At 40.9% G+C, this 19,434-nt stretch overlaps 1 protein-coding gene across 1 annotated transcript in view; it reads right to left on the reverse strand.

Moving 5' to 3' along the window:
* LOC311135328 (insulin-like growth factor 1 receptor) overlaps window positions 1–18,778 on the reverse strand; it is a gene marked incomplete at its 5' end in the record, with an annotated part of 116,303 nt that extends 97,525 nt beyond the window's left edge. The window contains 2 exons of the mRNA XM_084169273.1: window positions 17,490–18,053; window positions 18,772–18,778. Coding sequence (XP_084025399.1) covers window positions 17,490–18,053; window positions 18,772–18,778 — 571 coding nt within the window. The remainder of the gene's footprint in view (window positions 1–17,489; window positions 18,054–18,771) is intronic.
* Window positions 18,779–19,434: the final 656 nt, after the last annotated feature.

The following is a 19,434-nucleotide window of genomic DNA, read 5'->3' on the forward strand; positions in this document are numbered from 1 at the left end:
CTTCCTGCTTTCTGTCCCTCACCACGGCCCTTTGATAAGCCTCAGAGAAGCCTTTAAAAATGTAAAGCCTTCCCTGCATGTCGAGGCAAGGGTCTGGGATTACGTTGGTTAAACAAAAACAAGACAACCGATCGTATGACATAGCTCACCTAACGCCTCGCGCACACTCACACACATACACATTCCCAGCGCCTGTCTCTACCACCCACATCATCATCTTCCATTCAGTGATCTCTTGGTTTTTCACAAACAATCTTTCTCCACCATACCAAATCAAATCAAATCAAATGTTATTTGTCACATACACGTGTTTAGCAGATGTTATAGCGGGTGTAGCGAAATGCTTGTGCTTCTAGCTCCAACAGTGCAGTAATATCTAACAATTTTACAACATACAGTGGGGGAAAAAAGTATTTAGTCAGCCACCAATTGTGCAAGTTCTCCCACTTAAAAAGATAAGAGAGGCCTGTAATTTTCATCATAGGTACACATCAACTATGACAGACAAATTGAGGAAAAAAATCCATAAAATCACATTGTAGGATTTTTTATGAATTTATTTGCAAATTATGGTGGAAAATAAGTATTTGGTCACCTACAAACAAGCAAGACCTGTAACTTATTCTTTAAGAGGCTCCTCTGTCCTCCACTCGTTACCTGTATTAATGACACCTGTTTGAACTTGTTATCAGTTTAAAAGACACCTGTCCACAACCTCAAACAGTCACACTCCAAACTCCACTATGGCCAAGACCAAAGAGCTGTCAAAGGACACCAGAAACAAAATTGTAGACCTGCAGCAGGCTGGGAAGACTGAATCTGCAATAGGTAAGCAGCTTGGTTTGAAGAAATCAACTGTGGGAGCAATTATTAGGAAATGGAAGACATACAAGACCACTGATAATCTCCCTCGATCTGGGGCTCCACGCAAGATCTCACCCCGTGGGGTCAAAATGATCACAAGAACGGTGAGCAGAAATCCCAGAACCACACGGGGGGACCTAGTGAATGACCTGCAGAGAGCTGGGACCAAAGTAACAAAGCCTACCATCAGTAACACACTACGCCACCAGGGACTAAAATCCTGCAGTGCCAGACGTGTCCCCCTGCTTAAGCCAGTACATGTCCAGGCCCGTCTAAAGTTTGCTAGAGTGCATTTGGATTATCCAGAAGAGGATTGGGAGAATGTCATATGGTCAGATGAAATCAAAATATAACTTTTTGGTAAAAACTCAACTCGTCGTGTTTGGAGGACAAAGAATGCTGAGTTGCATCCAAAGAACACCATACCTACTGTGAAGCATGGGGGTGGAAACATCATGCTTTGGGGTTGTTTTTCTGCAAAGGGACCAGGACGACTGATCCATGTAAAGGAAAGAATGAATGGGGCCATGTATCGTGAGATTTTGAGTGAAAACCTCCTTCCATCAGCAAGGGCATTGAAGATGAAACGTGGATTTGTCTTTCAGCATGACAATGATCCCAAACACACCGCCCGGGCAACGAAGGAGTGGCTTCGTAAGACACATTTCAAGGTCCTGGAGTGGCCTAGCCAGTCTCCAGATCTCAACCCCATAGAAAATCTTTGGAGGGAGTTGAAAGTCTGTGTTGCCCAGCAACAGCCCCAAAACATCACTGCTCTAGAGGAGATCTGCATGGAGGAATGGGCCAAAATACCAGCAACAGTGTGTGAAAACTTTGTGAAGACTTACAGAAAACGTTTGACCTGTGTCATTGCCAATGAAGGGTATATAACAAAGTATTGAGAAACTTTTGTTATTGACCAAATACTTATTTTCCACCATCATTTGCAAATAAATTCATTAAAAATCCTACAATGTGATTTTCTGGATTTTTTTCCCTCATTTTGTCTGTCATAGTTGACGTGTACCTATGATGAAAATTACAGGCCTCTCTCATCTTTTTAAGTGGGAGAACTTGCACAATTGGTAGCTGACTAAATACTTTTTTCCCCCACTGTATACCCAATACACACAAAAAAGTAAGGAATGGGATTTAAGAATATATACATATATGGACAAGCAATGACATAGCGGCATGGACTAAGATACAGAAGAATATTATAGAATAGAATGCAGTATATACATATGAGATGAGTAATACAAGATATGTAAACATGTGGACCGTGGGAATTATTTGCTAGGATAATAATTGCTTGTCAATTAATTAAATGTAATACAATGGCAATCCGGGTTATATGTTAGAATCCTACGCGTGAACTGCCGACATTATTACGCATATTAATTGATAATGATGGAAAATAGGATATGCATAATTTAAAGAAAATAGTTATATAGATATTTATATAGAGGTGAAAGCATTGGAAATGCTTTTGGCGGTTAATCTGCTTCTGTTTTGTGGGTGGCACTGTGTGCTGTTTTCGATGGATGGGTCCTGGCCTCTCGGGGCTTTAGGGATACGGAGGGACGTGGGTGGGATGCTGATCACTGGGATGACGGCTCAACTTGGGATGGGGAGGGGCTTTAGCGGGGGAATTAGTGGAGAACAATTGAAGGGTTACTCCGTAGCAATGCAAATATCACGGTACAGCTATATGGACACTCAATCATTACGCTATTTTTTATTGGTAAATTTACAAACATATATAATGATAAATAGACTTGAAACTTGTATCTCATTAAGATGTATGGTGAAATAAGTATAGCCAGTTATAATTGTAATGGCTTAGCTGATAATAACAAAAGAAGAACAATATTTGCATGGCTCAAAGAGAAGGAATATAATATCTATTGTATACAGGAAACTCATTCAACAATTCGAGATGAAGTAGCCTGGAAAAAAGAATGGGGGGGGGGGGGGAATATACTTCTCCCATGGGCAAAGAAATTCAAAAGGGGTGATGATATTAATTAATAGTAATTTCGATCCGAATGTGCAAATTATCCAAATAGATACGCAAGGTAGATGGATTATTTTAAATATGTTATTGGACCATAAACAGATATGGCTCATTAACCTTTACGGACCAAATAATGATGATCCACAATTCTTTGACAATATATATAATAAATTATCAAGCCTGCAAGCAACTCAAGACAATATTATTATGGTGGGGGATTATAATACTGTTTTAAATAGCTCAATGGATCGTAAAGGAAATCACACCACAAACAATCACCCACATGCTCTTAAGGAAATTGTGAATGTCATGGATACATTAGAACTAGTAGATATATGGAGGCTTAAATATACTGATCTAGTGAGATATACATGGCGGAGACTGAATCAAGCTAGTCGTCTTGACTTCTTTCTTATCTCATTCTCGTCGGCACCAAAAGTAAAAAAAGTGTTGATAGGGGACAGAATGCGGTCGAACCATCATACAGTGGGGGAAAAAAGTATTTAGTCAGCTACCAATTGTGCAAGTTCTCCCACTTAAAAAGATGAGAGAGGCCTGTAATTTTCATCATAGGTACACGTCAACTATGACAGACAAAATGAGGGAAAAAAATCCAGAAAATCACATTGTAGGATTTTTAATGAATTTATTTGCAAATGATGGTAGAAAATAAGTATTTGGTCAATAACAAAAGTTTCTCAATACTTTGTTATATACCCTTCATTGGCAATGACACAGGTCAAACGTTTTCTGTAAGTCTTCACAAAGTTTTCACACACTGTTGCTGGTATTTTGGCCCATTCCTCCATGCAGATCTCCTCTAGAGCAGTGATGTTTTGGGGCTGTCGCTGGGCAACACAGACTTTCAACTCCCTCCAAAGATTTTCTATGGGGTTGAGATCTGGAGACTGGCTAGGCCACTCCAGGACCTTGAAATGTGTCTTACGAAGCCACTCCTTCGTTGCCCGGGCGGTGTGTTTGGGATCATTGTCATGCTGAAAGACAAATCCACGTTTCATCTTCAATGCCCTTGCTGATGGAAGGAGGTTTTCACTCAAAATCTCACGATACATGGCCCCATTCATTCTTTCCTTTACATGGATCAGTCGTCCTGGTCCCTTTGCAGAAAAACAGCCCCAAAGCATGATGTTTCCACCCCCATGCTTCACAGTAGGTATGGTGTTCTTTGGATGCAACTCAGCATTCTTTGTCCTCCAAACACGACGAGTTGAGTTTTTACCAAAAAGTTATATTTTGATTTCATCTGACCATATGACATTCTCCCAATCCTCTTCTGGATAATCCAAATGCACTCTAGCAAACTTTAGACGGGCCTGGACATGTACTGGCTTAAGCAGGGGGACACGTCTGGCACTGCAGGATTTTAGTCCCTGGTGGCGTAGTGTGTTACTGATGGTAGGCTTTCTTACTTTGGTCCCAGCTCTCTGCAGGTCATTCACTAGGTCCCCCCGTGTGGTTCTGGGATTTCTGCTCACCGTTCTTGTGATCATTTTGACCCCACGGGGTGAGATCTTGCGTGGAGCCCCAGATCGAGGGAGATTATCAGTGGTCTTGTATGTCTTCCATTTCCTAATAATTGCTCCCACAGTTGATTTCTTCAAACCAAGCTGCTTACCTATTGCAGATTCAGTCTTCCCAGCCTGCTGCAGGTCTACAATTTTGTTTCTGGTGTCCTTTGACAGCTCTTTGGTCTTGGCCATAGTGGAGTTTGGAGTGTGACTGTTTGAGGTTGTGGACAGGTGTCTTTTAAACTGATAACAAGTTCAAACAGGTGTCATTAATACAGGTAACGAGTGGAGGACAGAGGAGCCTCTTAAAGAATAAGTTACAGGTCTGTGAGAGCCAGAAATCTTGCTTGTTTGTAGGTGACCAAATACTTATTTTCCACCATAATTTGCAAATAAATTCATAAAAAATCCTACAATGTGATTTTCTGGATTTTTTTTCCTCAATTTGTCTGTCATAGTTGATGTGTACCTATGATGAAAATTACAGGCCTCTCTTATCTTTTTAAGTGGGAGAACTTGCACAATTGGTGGCTGACTAAATACTTTTTTTCCTCACTGTATAATAGGCATATATATTACTCTTACTGAATTTCCACCTGGGCGAGGATATTGGAAATTTAATCAAAGCCTATTGGATGATAATGTATTTATAATTAGAACAAAGGAATTTATAACTGACTTTTTCCAACATAACATAGGTACAGCGAATCCCCTTATTGTATGGGACACCTTTAAATGTGCCTTTAGAGGCCATGCAATTCAGTACTCATCTCGAAAACAAAAGCAATTTAGGTCAAAAGAGTTTATACTAAGAAAGGAAATAGAAAGTCTAACAGAACAGATAGATGGCAATAAAAACAATAACATAGAGGCTCAGAATAAATTAGAGGAAAAACAAAAAGAAATGGAGAAACTTATTCAAGAAAGATCAAGTGTAATATATTATAAAAATAAAGCAAACTGGATGGAATATGGGGAAAAATTCACAAAATTATTTTTTAATCTTCAACATAGGAATGCTACCAAAAAGAACTTAATGAAACTGGTTACAATTGACGGAGTCACCCATAATTCACTAAATGATATTTTGAAGGAAGAAACAAAGTACTTTAAGCATATGTTTTCTTTTCAGTCGCCTCCATCTCCTCTAACTGAAGCTAATTGTAGAGATTTTTTTTCTATTGATAATGTCAATTTAACAGCCACACAGAAATACTCATGTGAAGGTGAAATTACAGAGGAGGAACTTCTGGATGCAATTAAAGACTTTAAGTCCGGGAAAACTCCAGGGTTGGATGGCATACCAGTCGAGGTATACCAAACCTTTTTTGATATACTAAGAGGACCGTTATTAGCATGTTTTAACCACTCCTATGTAAATGGTAGATTATCTGACACTCAAGAAGAAGGTCTGATCTCATTATTACTGAAACAGGATACAAGTGGAAAATATAAAGATCCAGTCCATTTACAAAATTGGAGGCCCCTTACACTTCAGTGTTGTGATGCAAAAATCCTAGCAAAATGTATAGCGCATAAAATTAAAAAGGTATTGTCGGATATTATTCATTCTAATCAGACAGTCTTTTTACATGGAAGATACATTGGAGATAATATAAGGCAAGTATTGGAAACAATAGAACACTATGGAAAATATGGGAAACCAGGCCTGCTATTCATAGCAGACTTCGAAAATGCATTTGATAAAGTTCGACTGGGGTTTATATATAAATGCCTGGAGCATTTCAATTTTGGAGAATCTCTTATAAAATGGGTCAAAATCATGTATAGTAACCCTGGGTGTAAAATAGTAAATAATGGCTATTTCTCAGAAAGTTTTAAACTGTCAAGAGGAGTGAAACAAGGTTGTCCACTATCGGCATATCTATTTATTGTGGCCATCGAGATGTTAGCTATTAAAATCAGATCCAATAATAATATCAGAGGATTAGAAATACAGGGCTTAAAAACAAAGGTGTCATTGTACGCTGATGATTCATGTTTTCTTTTAAATCCACAACTAGAATCCCTCCACAGCCTCATAGAGGATTTAGATACATTTTCTAACCTCTCTGGATTACAACCAAATTATGACAAATGTACTATATTACGTATTGGATCACTAAAAAATACAATTTTTACATTACCATGTAGTTTACCAATAAAATGGTCTGATGGTGATGTGGATATACTCGGAATACATATCCCAAAGGAAATAAATGATCTCACTTCAATAAATGTTAATAGAAAGTTAGCAAAACTAGATAGGATCTTACTACCATGGAAAGGAAAATACCTGTCAATTTGTGGAAATATCACCCTGATTAACTCTTTAGTATTATCCCAGTTTACCTATTTGCTTATGGTCTTGCCTACGCCTAGCGAACAGTTTTTTAAATTATATGAGAAAAAAAGATTCAATTTTATTTGGAACGGCAAGCCAGACAAAATTAAAAGGGCATATTTATATAATAAATATGAATTCGGAGGACAGAAAGTATTAAATATTAAAGCATTAGACCTATCACTAAAAGCTTCAGTCATACAAAAGTTATACTTAAATCCGAACTGGTTCTCAAGCAAATTAGTAAGATTGTCTCACCCAATGTTCAAGAAAGGCCTTTTTCCCTTTATTCAGATTACAACCTCTCACTTTCAGTTATTTGAAAAGGAAATAATCTCCCAAATATCACTATTTCTAAAACAAGCCATAGAAAGTTGGTTGCAATTTCAATTTAATCCTCCAGAAATGACAGAACAAATAATGCAACAAATATTGTGGTTAAATTCAAATATACTAATTGACAAAAAACCTTTATTTTTTGACAGAATGTTTAAAAAAGGTATAATCTTCATAAATGATATCATCGGTAGGACTGGTGGAGTTATGTCGCACATGCAGCTAACAAAAACATATGGAAATGTCTGCTCTACCCAAAACTACAACCAAATAATTGCAGCCTTACCGCAAAAGTGGAAGAGGAAAGTGGAAGGGGGAGAAAGTAAGGAACTTGTCTGTCGGCCTTGCATTAAAGAACATAATTGGTTAAGGAAAACTGTGATAAATAAAAAAGTATATCAGTTTCACTTAAGGACCAAAGCATTGACAGCCGTCCCATATAGATTGCAAAATAGTTGGGAAGAGATCTTTGACGTACCGATCCCATGGCATAGTGTTTATGAACTGACACGCAAAACGACACCGGATTCAAAAATTAGAATCTTTCAATTTAAATTATTATATACAATTCTTGCTACCAATAGAATGTTATTTATATGGGGGATACAATCTTCCCAGCTCTGCAGATTTTGCTGTGAAGAGACAGAATCATTAGATCATTTGTTTTGGTTCTGTCCATTTGTAGCTTGTTTTTGGACACAGGTCCAGGAATGGCTAAAGGATTGCAATATTTACCTGGAGCTAACCTTGCAGATAGCATTACTGAGTGATCTGAAAAGTCATAGTCAATCAATCAATAATATAATAATACTTTTAGCAAAAATGTTTATTTTTAATTCACAATCTGTAGAAGCAATGAGAATAGAAAGGTTCTGAACTTTTGTAAAACATCACAGTACGGTTGAAATATATATGGCAAATAGAAATCCTATATGGATGGTGTTAAGAGATAGATGGGAGGTATTGAATAGAGTTGAAGGATGGGACTAATAACAAATAACAACAAATAATAACAAAGATAGCTAATAATGTAAGCATACTGTGTCCATAATAAGTATATAGGTTGTATGTTGGGAGCTTTTGGGAAAGAGCACAGTTAGAAAGATATGGCATATAGAAACAAACCGGATGGACATCATGAAAATGATCGGAGAGGTTGAGAGTAGAAGTAGTTCAGGAGAAAAAATATATATATATATATATATAAAACATGGGGGATTGGAAGTGATGCAGACAATTACATTGATAGAAGATACAATCTATCTGCAATATTAAGCTGATCCATCCCCCCCCCCCCAAAAAAAATTAAAAATTAAAAAATTAAAAATTAAAATAAATACATTTTTTTAAATGACAGACAAAAAAAAAAGATATGTAAACATTATTAAAGTGACTAGTGTTCCATTTCTTAAAGTGTCCAGTGATTTCAATGTGCTAGTGATGGCTATTTAACAGTCTGATGGCCTTGAGATAGAAGCTGTTTTTCATTCTCTTGGTCCCAGCTTTGATGCACCTGTACTGACCTCGCCTTCTGGATGATAGCGGGGTGAACAGGCAGTGGCTCGGGTGGTTGATGTCCTTGATGATCTTTTTGGCCTTCCTGTGACATCAGGTGCTGTATGTGTCTTGGAGGGCGGGTAGTTTGCTCCCAGTGATGCGTTCGGCAAAACGCACCACCCTCTGGAGAGCCCTGCGGTTGTGGGCAGTGCAGTTGCTGTACCAGGCGGTGATACAGCCCGACATGATGCTCTCAATTGTGCATCTGTAAAGGTTTGTGAAGGTTTTAGGTGATAAGCCACATTTATGCAGCCTCCTGAGGTTGAAGAGGCTCTGTTTTTCCTTCTTCACCACACTGCCTGCGTGGGTGGACCATTTCAGTTTGTCGGTGATGTGTACGCCAAGGAACTTGAAGCTTTCCACCTTCTCCAACCACGGTCCCGTGGATAGGGGGGTGCACCCTCTGCTGTTTCCTGAAGTCCACTATCATCTCCTTTGTTTTGTTGATGTTGAGTGAGAGGTTATTTTCCTGGCACCACACTCCCAGAGCCCTCACCTCCTCCCTGTAGGCGGTCTCGTCATTGTTGGTAATCAAGGCCTACTACTGTTGTGTCTTGGCCCGCACCCTTGTGGGGCCCCAGTGTTGAGGATCAGCGCTTAAATGTCTTAATCACGTCGGCCATGGAGAAGGAGAGGCCACAGTCCTTGGTAGTGGGCCTCGTCAGTGGCACTGTGTTATCCTCAAAGCGGGCGAAGAAGGTGTTTAGCTTGTCTAGAAGCGAGACGTCAGTGTCGGCGACGTGGCTGGTTTTCTTTTTGTAGTCCGTGATTGTCTGTAGACCCTGCCACATACGTCTCGTGTCTGAGCCGTTGAATTGCGACTCCACTTTGTCTCTATACTGATGTTTTGCCAGTTGAATTGCCTTGCAGAGTGAGTAGCTACACTGTTTGTATTCTGCCCTATTCCCAGTCACCTTGCCATGGTTGAATGCGGTGGTTCGCGCTTTCAGATTTGCGCGAATGCTGCCGTCTATCCACGGTTTCTGGTTAGGGTAGGTTTTAATAGTCACAGTGGGCACAACATCACCTATACACTTCCTGATAAACTCAGTCACTGTTTCAGTGTATATGTCTAAATTATTTTCGGAAGCTACCCAGAACATATCCCAGTCCACGTGATCAAAACAATCTTGAAGCGTGGATTCTGATTGGTCAGACCAGTGTTGAATAGTCCTTTGCATGGGTACTTCCTGTTTGAGTTTCTGCCTATAGGAAGGGAGAAGCAAAATTGAGTCGTGGTCAGATTTGCCGAAAGGAGGGTGGGGGAGGGCCTTATAATCATCCCGGAAGTTTGAATAGCAATGGTCGAAGATTTTAGCAGCGCGAGTACAACAATCGATATGTTGATAGAACTTCGGCAGAACTCCGACAGAATATCCCAAGAGAGCCATGTTTCCGTGAAACAGAGTATGTTACAGGCCTTGATGTCTCTCTGGAAATAAATCCTTGCCCGTAGTTCGTCGACTTTGTTAACCAAAGATTGAACATTAGCGAGTAGAATACTTGGAAGCGGTGGGTGGTGTGCGCGCCTCCTAAGTCGGACCAGCAGGCCGCTCCGAGTGCCTCTCCTCTGCCGTCGATGTTGTGGGTCAGCCGCTGGAATCAGTTCAGTTGCCCCGGGGAGAGCAAACAAAGGATCTGCTTCGGGAAAGTCGTATTCCTGGTCGTGAGTTACCGCCGCTCTGATATCCAATAGCTTTTCCCGGCTTTATGTAATGATGCAAAACACTTTGAGCTAATAATGTAAAATAAAATACATTAAAACAAAAAAAATACTGCAAAGTTTCCTAAGAGCTAGTCGCGAGGCCGCCATCTTCGTCGGCGCCAGGAGGTTTAAGCCTCCATGGCCTCTGTACATACAGGCTGTTCTGTGTTTTTCCCTTTATCCTCTCAGAGCTGCAATGACTAAGCAGAAATGTCTACCTTGTATACTCACTTAAAGAGACTGTCACAAGCCCCTTTCCCCATTCCTGTCCAGTACACACTCTAGCTCTGCTGTAGATTTAATGTATCAAATCTCACAAACTAAACATTTAATTTAAAAGCCTTCATCACAATGACCTCCTCTAAAACTGCTCCCACTGCTCTATACCATAGGCCTAGTTTAGGTCAGAGCCCTCTGAGCAGGTTGATATCAAGTAGTACATTTGGAGCAAAGTAAAAGATACAAGCCAACTGGGTGTTATCAGGTGAATGTAACTAAAGGGCAGCGTGGTTAAGAAACTAGACACCAGAGTTTCATTCAAGCTGAGCGTATTGTAAGTAAATATTTAAACACATTAATGGGAAATGTTAGCTATGTGAGGTCAGACGAGCTGTGTGGTGGTGGGATCTGCTCTAACAGAACAAGGTTGGTCGGGACAGCCTGTGTGCTGCCTATCAACCAGCCTCTCTCTCTCCCGTAGGCTGGCTCTGCTCACTTCTCCTCTGGAGGAGGAAGACATGCCTGTCTGGAACAGAGTGACCAGAGGGCCACATTCGAAGCAGGCCAGAGACCAGGTCACAAGACCCAAAAACACACACCAACAACACGCAATGTCACAGGGGCCACGTCCAGCCAAACAACTCAACTGGCGGCCGGAGTGTTGAGAGAATGAGCACAGTGTGTAAACAGTCAGGAGATATCTCACAGCTAAAGCTGTTAACAGTCTCTGATAAAGCTGGCAGAAGAAAGAGGGGGAAATACTAGTCAAACTATCAAGAAGGGCAACTTGAGGGAGGGAAGAAGGGAGGGAAAGCGGTAACAGAGGAGGAGGGGGGAGCTGGGCGTGTTATGTCCCCTCCGGGGTGTTAGTGAGAGCCTGCCGTTGTGCTTGTACACTTGACATTTCTGTGACATTTTCCCCTCAGCCCCCCTTCTCACATAAGCCATCCGTTAGCGCCTCTCCACATGCCGTGGCCCGCTACTAAAGAGAACACACTACCCCCTTAAATCTCCACGGCCCTGCCTCTTTCCAGAAGAGCCTAATACCAGCCAGGTAACCCTATCCTACCCTACCCACGCCCAGCCAGACAGGAACATAGAGCCAGGAATTAACCTCGAAAGTCATGTGTTGCTATTTTCATGCCCATTTCTGAGGCAATCTGTTCCTTTCTAATTAAACATTTAGCAGGTTGAGTTCATACAAGCAGGCAAGGCAAGTATAGAGTAATGCCTTTCTGACCTGACAAACAATAGCGCTCCAAAAAAACTTCCCCAGAGGCTAAAGTAGTCCTACCAGCAAACAGCATCTTCTAGTCATGTACTGTAATTAAAGAGATGCATTCAGAGTAGAGGATTGGTCCGGATTGACTAAGAAACCACTGCACTGCATGCCCTTGAAGAAACATCTGTACTAGAGAAAAACAAGGCAATTATGCAGAGGGGTGGAGACAAGTGGAGTATCTGCCCTTCAGTGAGAGCCAGAGAAAGTCTCATCTCTACTAGACTCAGAACCTTGAATATTGTATGGGTGAGAATTTAGACTACAAGCTGTAGCTGTACTACCACTAAACCACAATCACACACCCTCTAAATGAGACGTTCTATCCTGATATCACAATGCAGTCTATCTCTGTTAGTCTTTATTTGCAGAGTTGAGACCGCAAGGCTCAGAGTATTTACCCTGACCTCTGCTTGGCTTTAAGGTAGGAGAACGGATCTGCGGGTGCAAATCAAAAATGCCCTTTGTCTGCTTTCCATAACAAATCTTAGGAAAACCAAAAATTGGTTCCAACCAACATCAGATAATTACAAGCAAATCTTTGTACATCAGGGAAGTTCATTCCACACAGGTCACTTTAGCATGTCTGTCACGGCCAGTCCAGACTGTCTATACTGCAACAAACAGTTAGATACACCAGAGACCCTTACAACAAATACTATAAACATCCTCATTAATTTAATGCTGCATCCAAAGAACAATTATCGCAACAATAAAGACCATTCCTTGAAACATAAATGGTCACTAAGGAAGTCACTATTTAGAGGTTGATTTCCTCTATTTGTTTTCTGTGTCTGAAGGGTAGGGGGATGTTTAGAACTACCAGTTATCCATGGGAGCTGTACACAGGTCTTCAAAAGGCCATGGCTGGGAGGACATTTCCCATTATTATTTCATGTTGAGAGGAAAAGGGAGCAGACAGGCAAGTAGGAGGCTAGGAGACGTGTTTTCCCCCCAAGCTCCTTGGAGTCAAGGTCGACCTACAGTAATCTCCTTCACAGGCTAAACATGCATCTGAATACCTTTGATTTGGACCAGTGAGATTCTGAAGAAACTGTCCACACAGAGAGACACTTGAGGATTTAAACAGGCGCCCAGACTAACTCAAGCTCTGCAGTGTGTAATCGTCTAGACAAAACAAACAAATACACTACGGTGGGAGCCTGGTTGGCCAATACCGTGGCACTGATGTCACCCTCTCAGCCACACATCCACAACAACAACAACACCAACCACAATGCCTAAGGAATACAACAAAACAACAAGACCAAAACAACTTTTCCCACTTCCAGTCCTAAATAAGTAAATTGTTGGCTGTTAAATTCTTACAACCAGACATTAATTTTATTTATTAACTTAAAGGGGCAATCTGAGGTTACTTCATCAATTTTTTGACTTTTGAATTAATTTGTCACGACTTCCGCCGAGGCTGCCTCCCCTCCTTGTTCGGGCAGGCTTCGGTGTTTGTCGTCACAGGCTTACTAACCACTGCCGCCCCAATTATCATCACATTTGTCTTTTCAATCACACACACCTGGTTCTAATCCCCTCATTAGTCTGTGTATAAGTGTTGCCTCTGCCCCCTTGTCCTTGTGGGTGATTGTTTGTATGTGAGAGTAGTGTAGCTCGGTGGAGCTACTCGTACCATTTTGTTGCCAGGGTAGATATTTCCCCTGTACCTGTTTCGTTTGTCGCTATTCCAGCGTATTTTGTGTAACGAAGGAATAAACTCTGTATTCTGTGATTACCCTCCTGGCCTGACTCCTTCCATCACACTCATCACATAATTAAATGTACCCATTGATTCTTGAAGAATATAACTTATAAATGCCTCATGAGCTTAGTTCAACTGTCGTACCCCATATGAACCCAAAATATAAGCTTGTTTCACTCCAATGTTTGTAAATATGGTTTAATATATAATTTTGATATTAGCTCTGTCTATGAATTTCAGAATGGTTACATTTCTCCAGCCCTATCCCTCAGCTTTTTAACGAAATAGGGGTGGGGAGCCACTTTGTTATTGTCTCAACTGCTGATTGACGATTTATTCTCATTGTATATCGGTGAGTAATAGACAGGTATAAACTTAAAGGCCCAGTGTAGTCAAAAACATGATTTTCCTGTGTTTTATATATATATATAAAGTGGGGAAAAAAAGTATTTAGTCAGCCACTAATTGTGCAAGTTCTCCCACTTAAAAAGATGAGAGAGTCCTGTAATTTTCAACTATGACAGACAAAATGAGGAAAAAAAATCAAGAAAATCACATTGTAGGATTTTTAATTAATTAATTTGCAAATTATGGTGGAAAATAAGTATTTGGTCAATAACAAAAGTTTCTCAATACTTTGTTATATACGCTTTGTTGGCAATGACACAGGTCAAACGTTTTCTGTAAGTCTTCACAAGGTTTTCACACACTGTTGCTGGTATTTTGGCCCATTCCTCCATGCAGATCTCCTCTAGAGCAGTGATGTTTTGGGGCTGTCGCTGGGCAACACAGACTTTCAACTCCCTCCAAAGATTTTCTATGGTGTTGAGATCTGGAGACTGGCTAGGCCACTCCAGGACCTTGAAATGCTTCTTACGAAGCCATTCCTTCGTTGCCCCGGCGGTGTGTTTGGGATCATTGTCATGCTGAAAGACCCAGCCACGTTTCATCTTCAATGCCCTTGCTGATGGAAGGAGGTTTTCACTCAAAATCTCACGATACATGGCCCCATTCATTCTTTCCTTTACACGGATCAGTCGTCGTGGTCCCTTTGCAGAAAAACAGCCCCAAAGCATGATGTTTCCACCCCCATGCTTCACAGTAGGTATGGTGTTCTTTGGATGCAACTCAGCATTCTTTGTCCTCCAAACACGACGAGTTGAGTTTTTACCAAAAAGTTATATTTTGGTTTCATCTGACCATATGACATTCTCCCAATCCTCTTCTGGATCATCCAAATGCACTCTAGCAAACTTCAGACGGGCCTGGACATGTACTGGCTTAAGCAGGGGGACACGTCTTGCACTGCAGGATTTGAGTCCCTGGCGGCGTAGTGTGTTACTGATGGTAGGCTTTGTTACTTTGGTCCCAGCTCTCTGCAGGTCATTCACTAGGTCCCCCCGTGTGGTTCTGGGATTTTTGCTCACCGTTCTTGTGATCATTTTGACCCCACAGGGTGAGATCTTGCGTGGAGCCCCAGATCGAGGGAGATTATCAGTGGTCTTGTATGTCTTCCATTTCCTAATAATTGCTCCCACAGTTGATTTCTTCAAACCAAGCTGCTTACCTATTGCAGATTCAGTCTTCCCAGCCTGGTGCAGGTCTACACTTTTGTTTCTGGTGTCCTTTGACAGCTCTTTGGTCTTGGCCATAGTGGAGTTTGGAGTGTGACTGTTTAAGGTTGTGGACAGGTGTCTTTTATACTGATAACAAGTTAAAACAGGTGCCATTAATACAGGTAACGAGTGGAGGACAGAGGAGCCTCTTAAAGAAGAAGTTACAGGTCTGTGAGAGCCAGAAATCTTGCTTGTTTGTAGGTGACCGAATACTTATTTTCCACCATAATTTGCAAATAAATTCATAAAAAATCCTACAATGTGATTTTCTGGATTTTTTTTCTCAATTTGTCTGTCATAGTTGACGTGTACCTATGATGAAAATTACAGGCCTCGCTCATCTTTTTAAGTGGGAGAACTTGCACAATTGGTGGCTGACTAAATACTTTTTTTCCCCACTGTATATATATTTCCATACTATGAGGTTGGAATAATACTGTGAAATTGTGAAAATGATGATAATGCCCATTATAGTGTAAGAGCTGTATGAAAATACCTTTGAAATTTCACCCAGGTTTGGTGGGATGGAGTATGTCACCAGGCAGTAAATTACTTAATAGACCAATAAGAAAGAGAGTTCCAAGCCAATAAAAGCTAGTTCTCCGTTTTTCCCTCCCCACTCAGACCACTCCCAGATAGTCCTAGCAAAATTATTACATAAGAAATGTATCTTGCGAATAATATATTTGTTTCTTTTTTTACCATTTTGATTGAAAACAATCACAGTAAGGTATTTCATTGTTACCCAGAAATGACTTGATATTGAGATAAAAATGTCTGCATTGGGCCTTTAAAAATAGAACTATAAAGAGGCTACCTGAACCGTATCCTTCCTTTTTCCTGGATTTTAAATACTTACAGTATGCTGTAGTGGTCCTCTGTAGCTCAGCTGGTAGAGCACGGCGCTTGTAACGCCAAGGTAGTGGGTTCGATCCCCGGGACCACCCATACACAAAAAATGTATGCACGCATGACTGTAAGTCGCTTTGGATAAAAGCGTCTGCTAAATGGCATATTATTATTATTATTATTATATTATTATTATTATATTATTATATTATTACTGTAGCATAGTGTGTCATAACTCATTAATCACACCAGATAAGATTTAGTAAATATTCACCTGATATGGTCCAGACAGGAAGACTCACTGCCTCGCTTTTTGGCAGAGCAACAGTAACCTCAACTGAGAATGTATTTAATACCAGGAGCTGTATTATGCACCCATCCTTAGTTCTGTCAGCAAATAGGTTGATCTAATGAAAAGGCCTCCATAATAAACAGAGAGGAAATGTTTTTACTGGACGGGGGACAATCCTGCTCCCTGACAGATATGAAAGAAAAACTGCATAGATTCATGGGATTTGTTCACTAGGGAAAAAATTCACAATTTGAGAATGTTTGCGAGACTAGAACCCACCTAGCTACCTAGATCAAAGACACCTCTGCAAACGGTTGCATCACAAGTGGGATAGACAAACACTACCAAATACCCCAGTTATTGGAGAAATAATCTACCTTAAAACAAGCGGTGTGGACTCAGGTTTGTAAAGTTTTTTCACTCATCTGTGGATTACTCTCCACGCAGCCAGAGACAGTAGCCGCAGCATCGCACTTGTAAAATAAACAGATTGGCTAGTGAAAAGCACACTCTGCCCTCTGATTGGACCAGCAAACTGTCAAACAACACAGGTCGGGTGCGCTAGCGAACAGATTATTGATTTGCTGTACAGCTAGCTATAGGATTGGGTGCAGCGCAAAACTCTAATTGTAGGAAAGTGGATTGCCATAAATAAATATGCAGCTCCAAAAATTGGTTGTTAATAACTGTTTACTTTGCAAGCTCACCAGCAATGGGGCATCATGCAACAATTACAAGCATAGGCCTACTGGTCTTTTGGTATGTCAAAATTGCTTTAAATTGATGATTTACTTATGAAGCTTGCATTTGGAATTTGTTGTTAAAATGAATTATTACATAATCAAAATGTGTTGTGGACAAAATAATGAAAAGGGCTGTCTGGTTCCTCAATAAATAGACAAAGATTTGTCATTGCATGCTGATTGTTTTCCTTGGGACTCGACTTGAGACTTGGACCTTGCGACTTGCTTGTGACTTGAATGATAGTGACCTCTGCTTAAAATCTTTTAAAAAACAACACAAACAAATACAGATTTCTGCAGGAGTAAACAACTTTTAAAAAACTACCAGCAATAAACAGGAGCTCTGTAGACAGGCCGTCCTATGTGCTGATGTGACTGGGTCTCTGCTGCCCACACTGTGAAGAGAAAAGTTCAGAGGTCCTTACCTTTCTGGCAGTGGTTGGATGTCCAGCAGCGAGAGTTAAAGTTGCCATTAAAGCTGGTCTTGATGCACTGAGCATTGTCCTCCATGATGCCTGGACACACGTCACCACACTCCTTGGACTGCTTGTTCCCCGCAATGAAGTTGTTGAACTCTGCGTCCATGATGAGAGACCAATCCACAGAGTCCAGGTAGCAGAGCTCTGGGTTCTTCTCGATCCGGATGGCCCCTCGCGTGATGTTCCTCAGGTTGTACAGGCCGATGTCCTTTAGACTGGTCATCTCGAAGATCACCAGGGCGTAGTTGTAGAAGAGGTTGCGTCCGCGGATGACGTTGAGGTTGGGGAAGAGCGTGCTGAGGCTGTCCAGGCCGGACACGCGGAACAAGAGCAGGTAGTCGGTGATGACGGTCAGCTTGGGGAAGCTGAGGGAGCGGAAGAGCTCCTGGTTGAGGTTGTTGGTCTTGTCTCCGATGAGGAGGATCTGCAGGTAGCCCTCCACCACCGTGCAGTTCTCCAGACGCTTGAACTCACTGATGTCATTACGGATGTCGATACTTAGACCACAGACTGGAGGAGAGAGAAAGGGAAAGAAAAATCTCACATTGTTACACATCATAGTTTATCATTTTAAAACACAGTATTTTTGTCCCTTATTCAATGAACCCAAATAAAATGTAACCTTTAATTAGATTATATTATGTATTTGCTTATTTGTCTGCATACCTATTCATTGTATTCATCTGTTTACAATGTCTACCATGTAAGTCAATGTTTCTTTTCAGGGGGTGACCTGGTTTAAAGGTGTACTGTCAGCCAGTCCCAGACATTGTAAGAAACAAATGAGAGCACCAAAATAACAAGCACAACAGCCATTAAAAGGGCTGAATCTAATCTTCTTGAGATCATCTCTGAATATATCTGGACTTGATAGCAGCTTACAACAGGCCTTCTTGTGTTATGTTATACAATTTAGGCCATGTTTTGTTCTCTTCGTGTACAAAAGCTTATTGTTGCTTTTGTTTCATGGTTGTAACTATTGGTCTGTAACGATGGTCCAAAGAGACAACAAGGTCTGTGGCAGGCATTCTTACTGACACAAAAGAGAGACAAAACAGACAGGGTCATCTGAGGTAAGTGTGCTCTTCATACTGAGCAGGCTTAGGAAGTTCTCTCTCAAAGACAAGGGTCAATATTTTGAGACACTCTCTTGACATATATTTTATTAAGATCTGGGATCCTAGGTTCCTCTCCTTCACCGAGATAACACCTGTGTTTAAAAACATACCATCCATCTCAGCTCAACACAGAAAACAACACACAAAGCCACAGTGCCCAAAGCCTCCTCTCTCTCTCTCTCTCTCTCTCTCTCTCTCTCTCTCTCACACACACACACAAACACACACCATCTATTATCAATCATCTCTGTTTCAATTGTGTCTGTCAATTACTCCAAGTGGGAATGGATACAAGCATAGCTAATGGGATGTCATCACTGAAAGACTGCTACAATAACAGACCATATAAAACCCAGCCGCTGTTTATATAAGTGTTTCATGTAGGACACTAAATATACTGTCAGAATGTAAACAAAACAATACGTCACACCTGTAATGGCTGTCGCCTGTCACCCTATAAACCCAAGATAATCCTTTCACTGTAACACTTGGAGCAAACCATCTCCTCTGGGTCTCTTGATATATAATGACCACAATAATGATTTCTTCTAACAGTCCATTTACACCAGGGGAGCAGAGCTACAATTGTAGCCATGACAAAACATTGAATGTGTTGAGATTCTCAGGACTGTAGTTGTCTTTATTATTATAAAGACAAACCCAAACAAACAGTATCAACATACGCAATCTCACAGTGGGTGGGAGACCTGCTATGCTCATTGCCAACTCCCTGTCTATATGTCAAGGCAGGTACTGGTCAAGACAGTACCGTG

Source organism: Coregonus lavaretus, assembly GCF_964263955.1.
Source record: "Coregonus lavaretus genome assembly, chromosome: 9".
NCBI lineage: Eukaryota > Metazoa > Chordata > Actinopteri > Salmoniformes > Salmonidae > Coregonus > Coregonus lavaretus.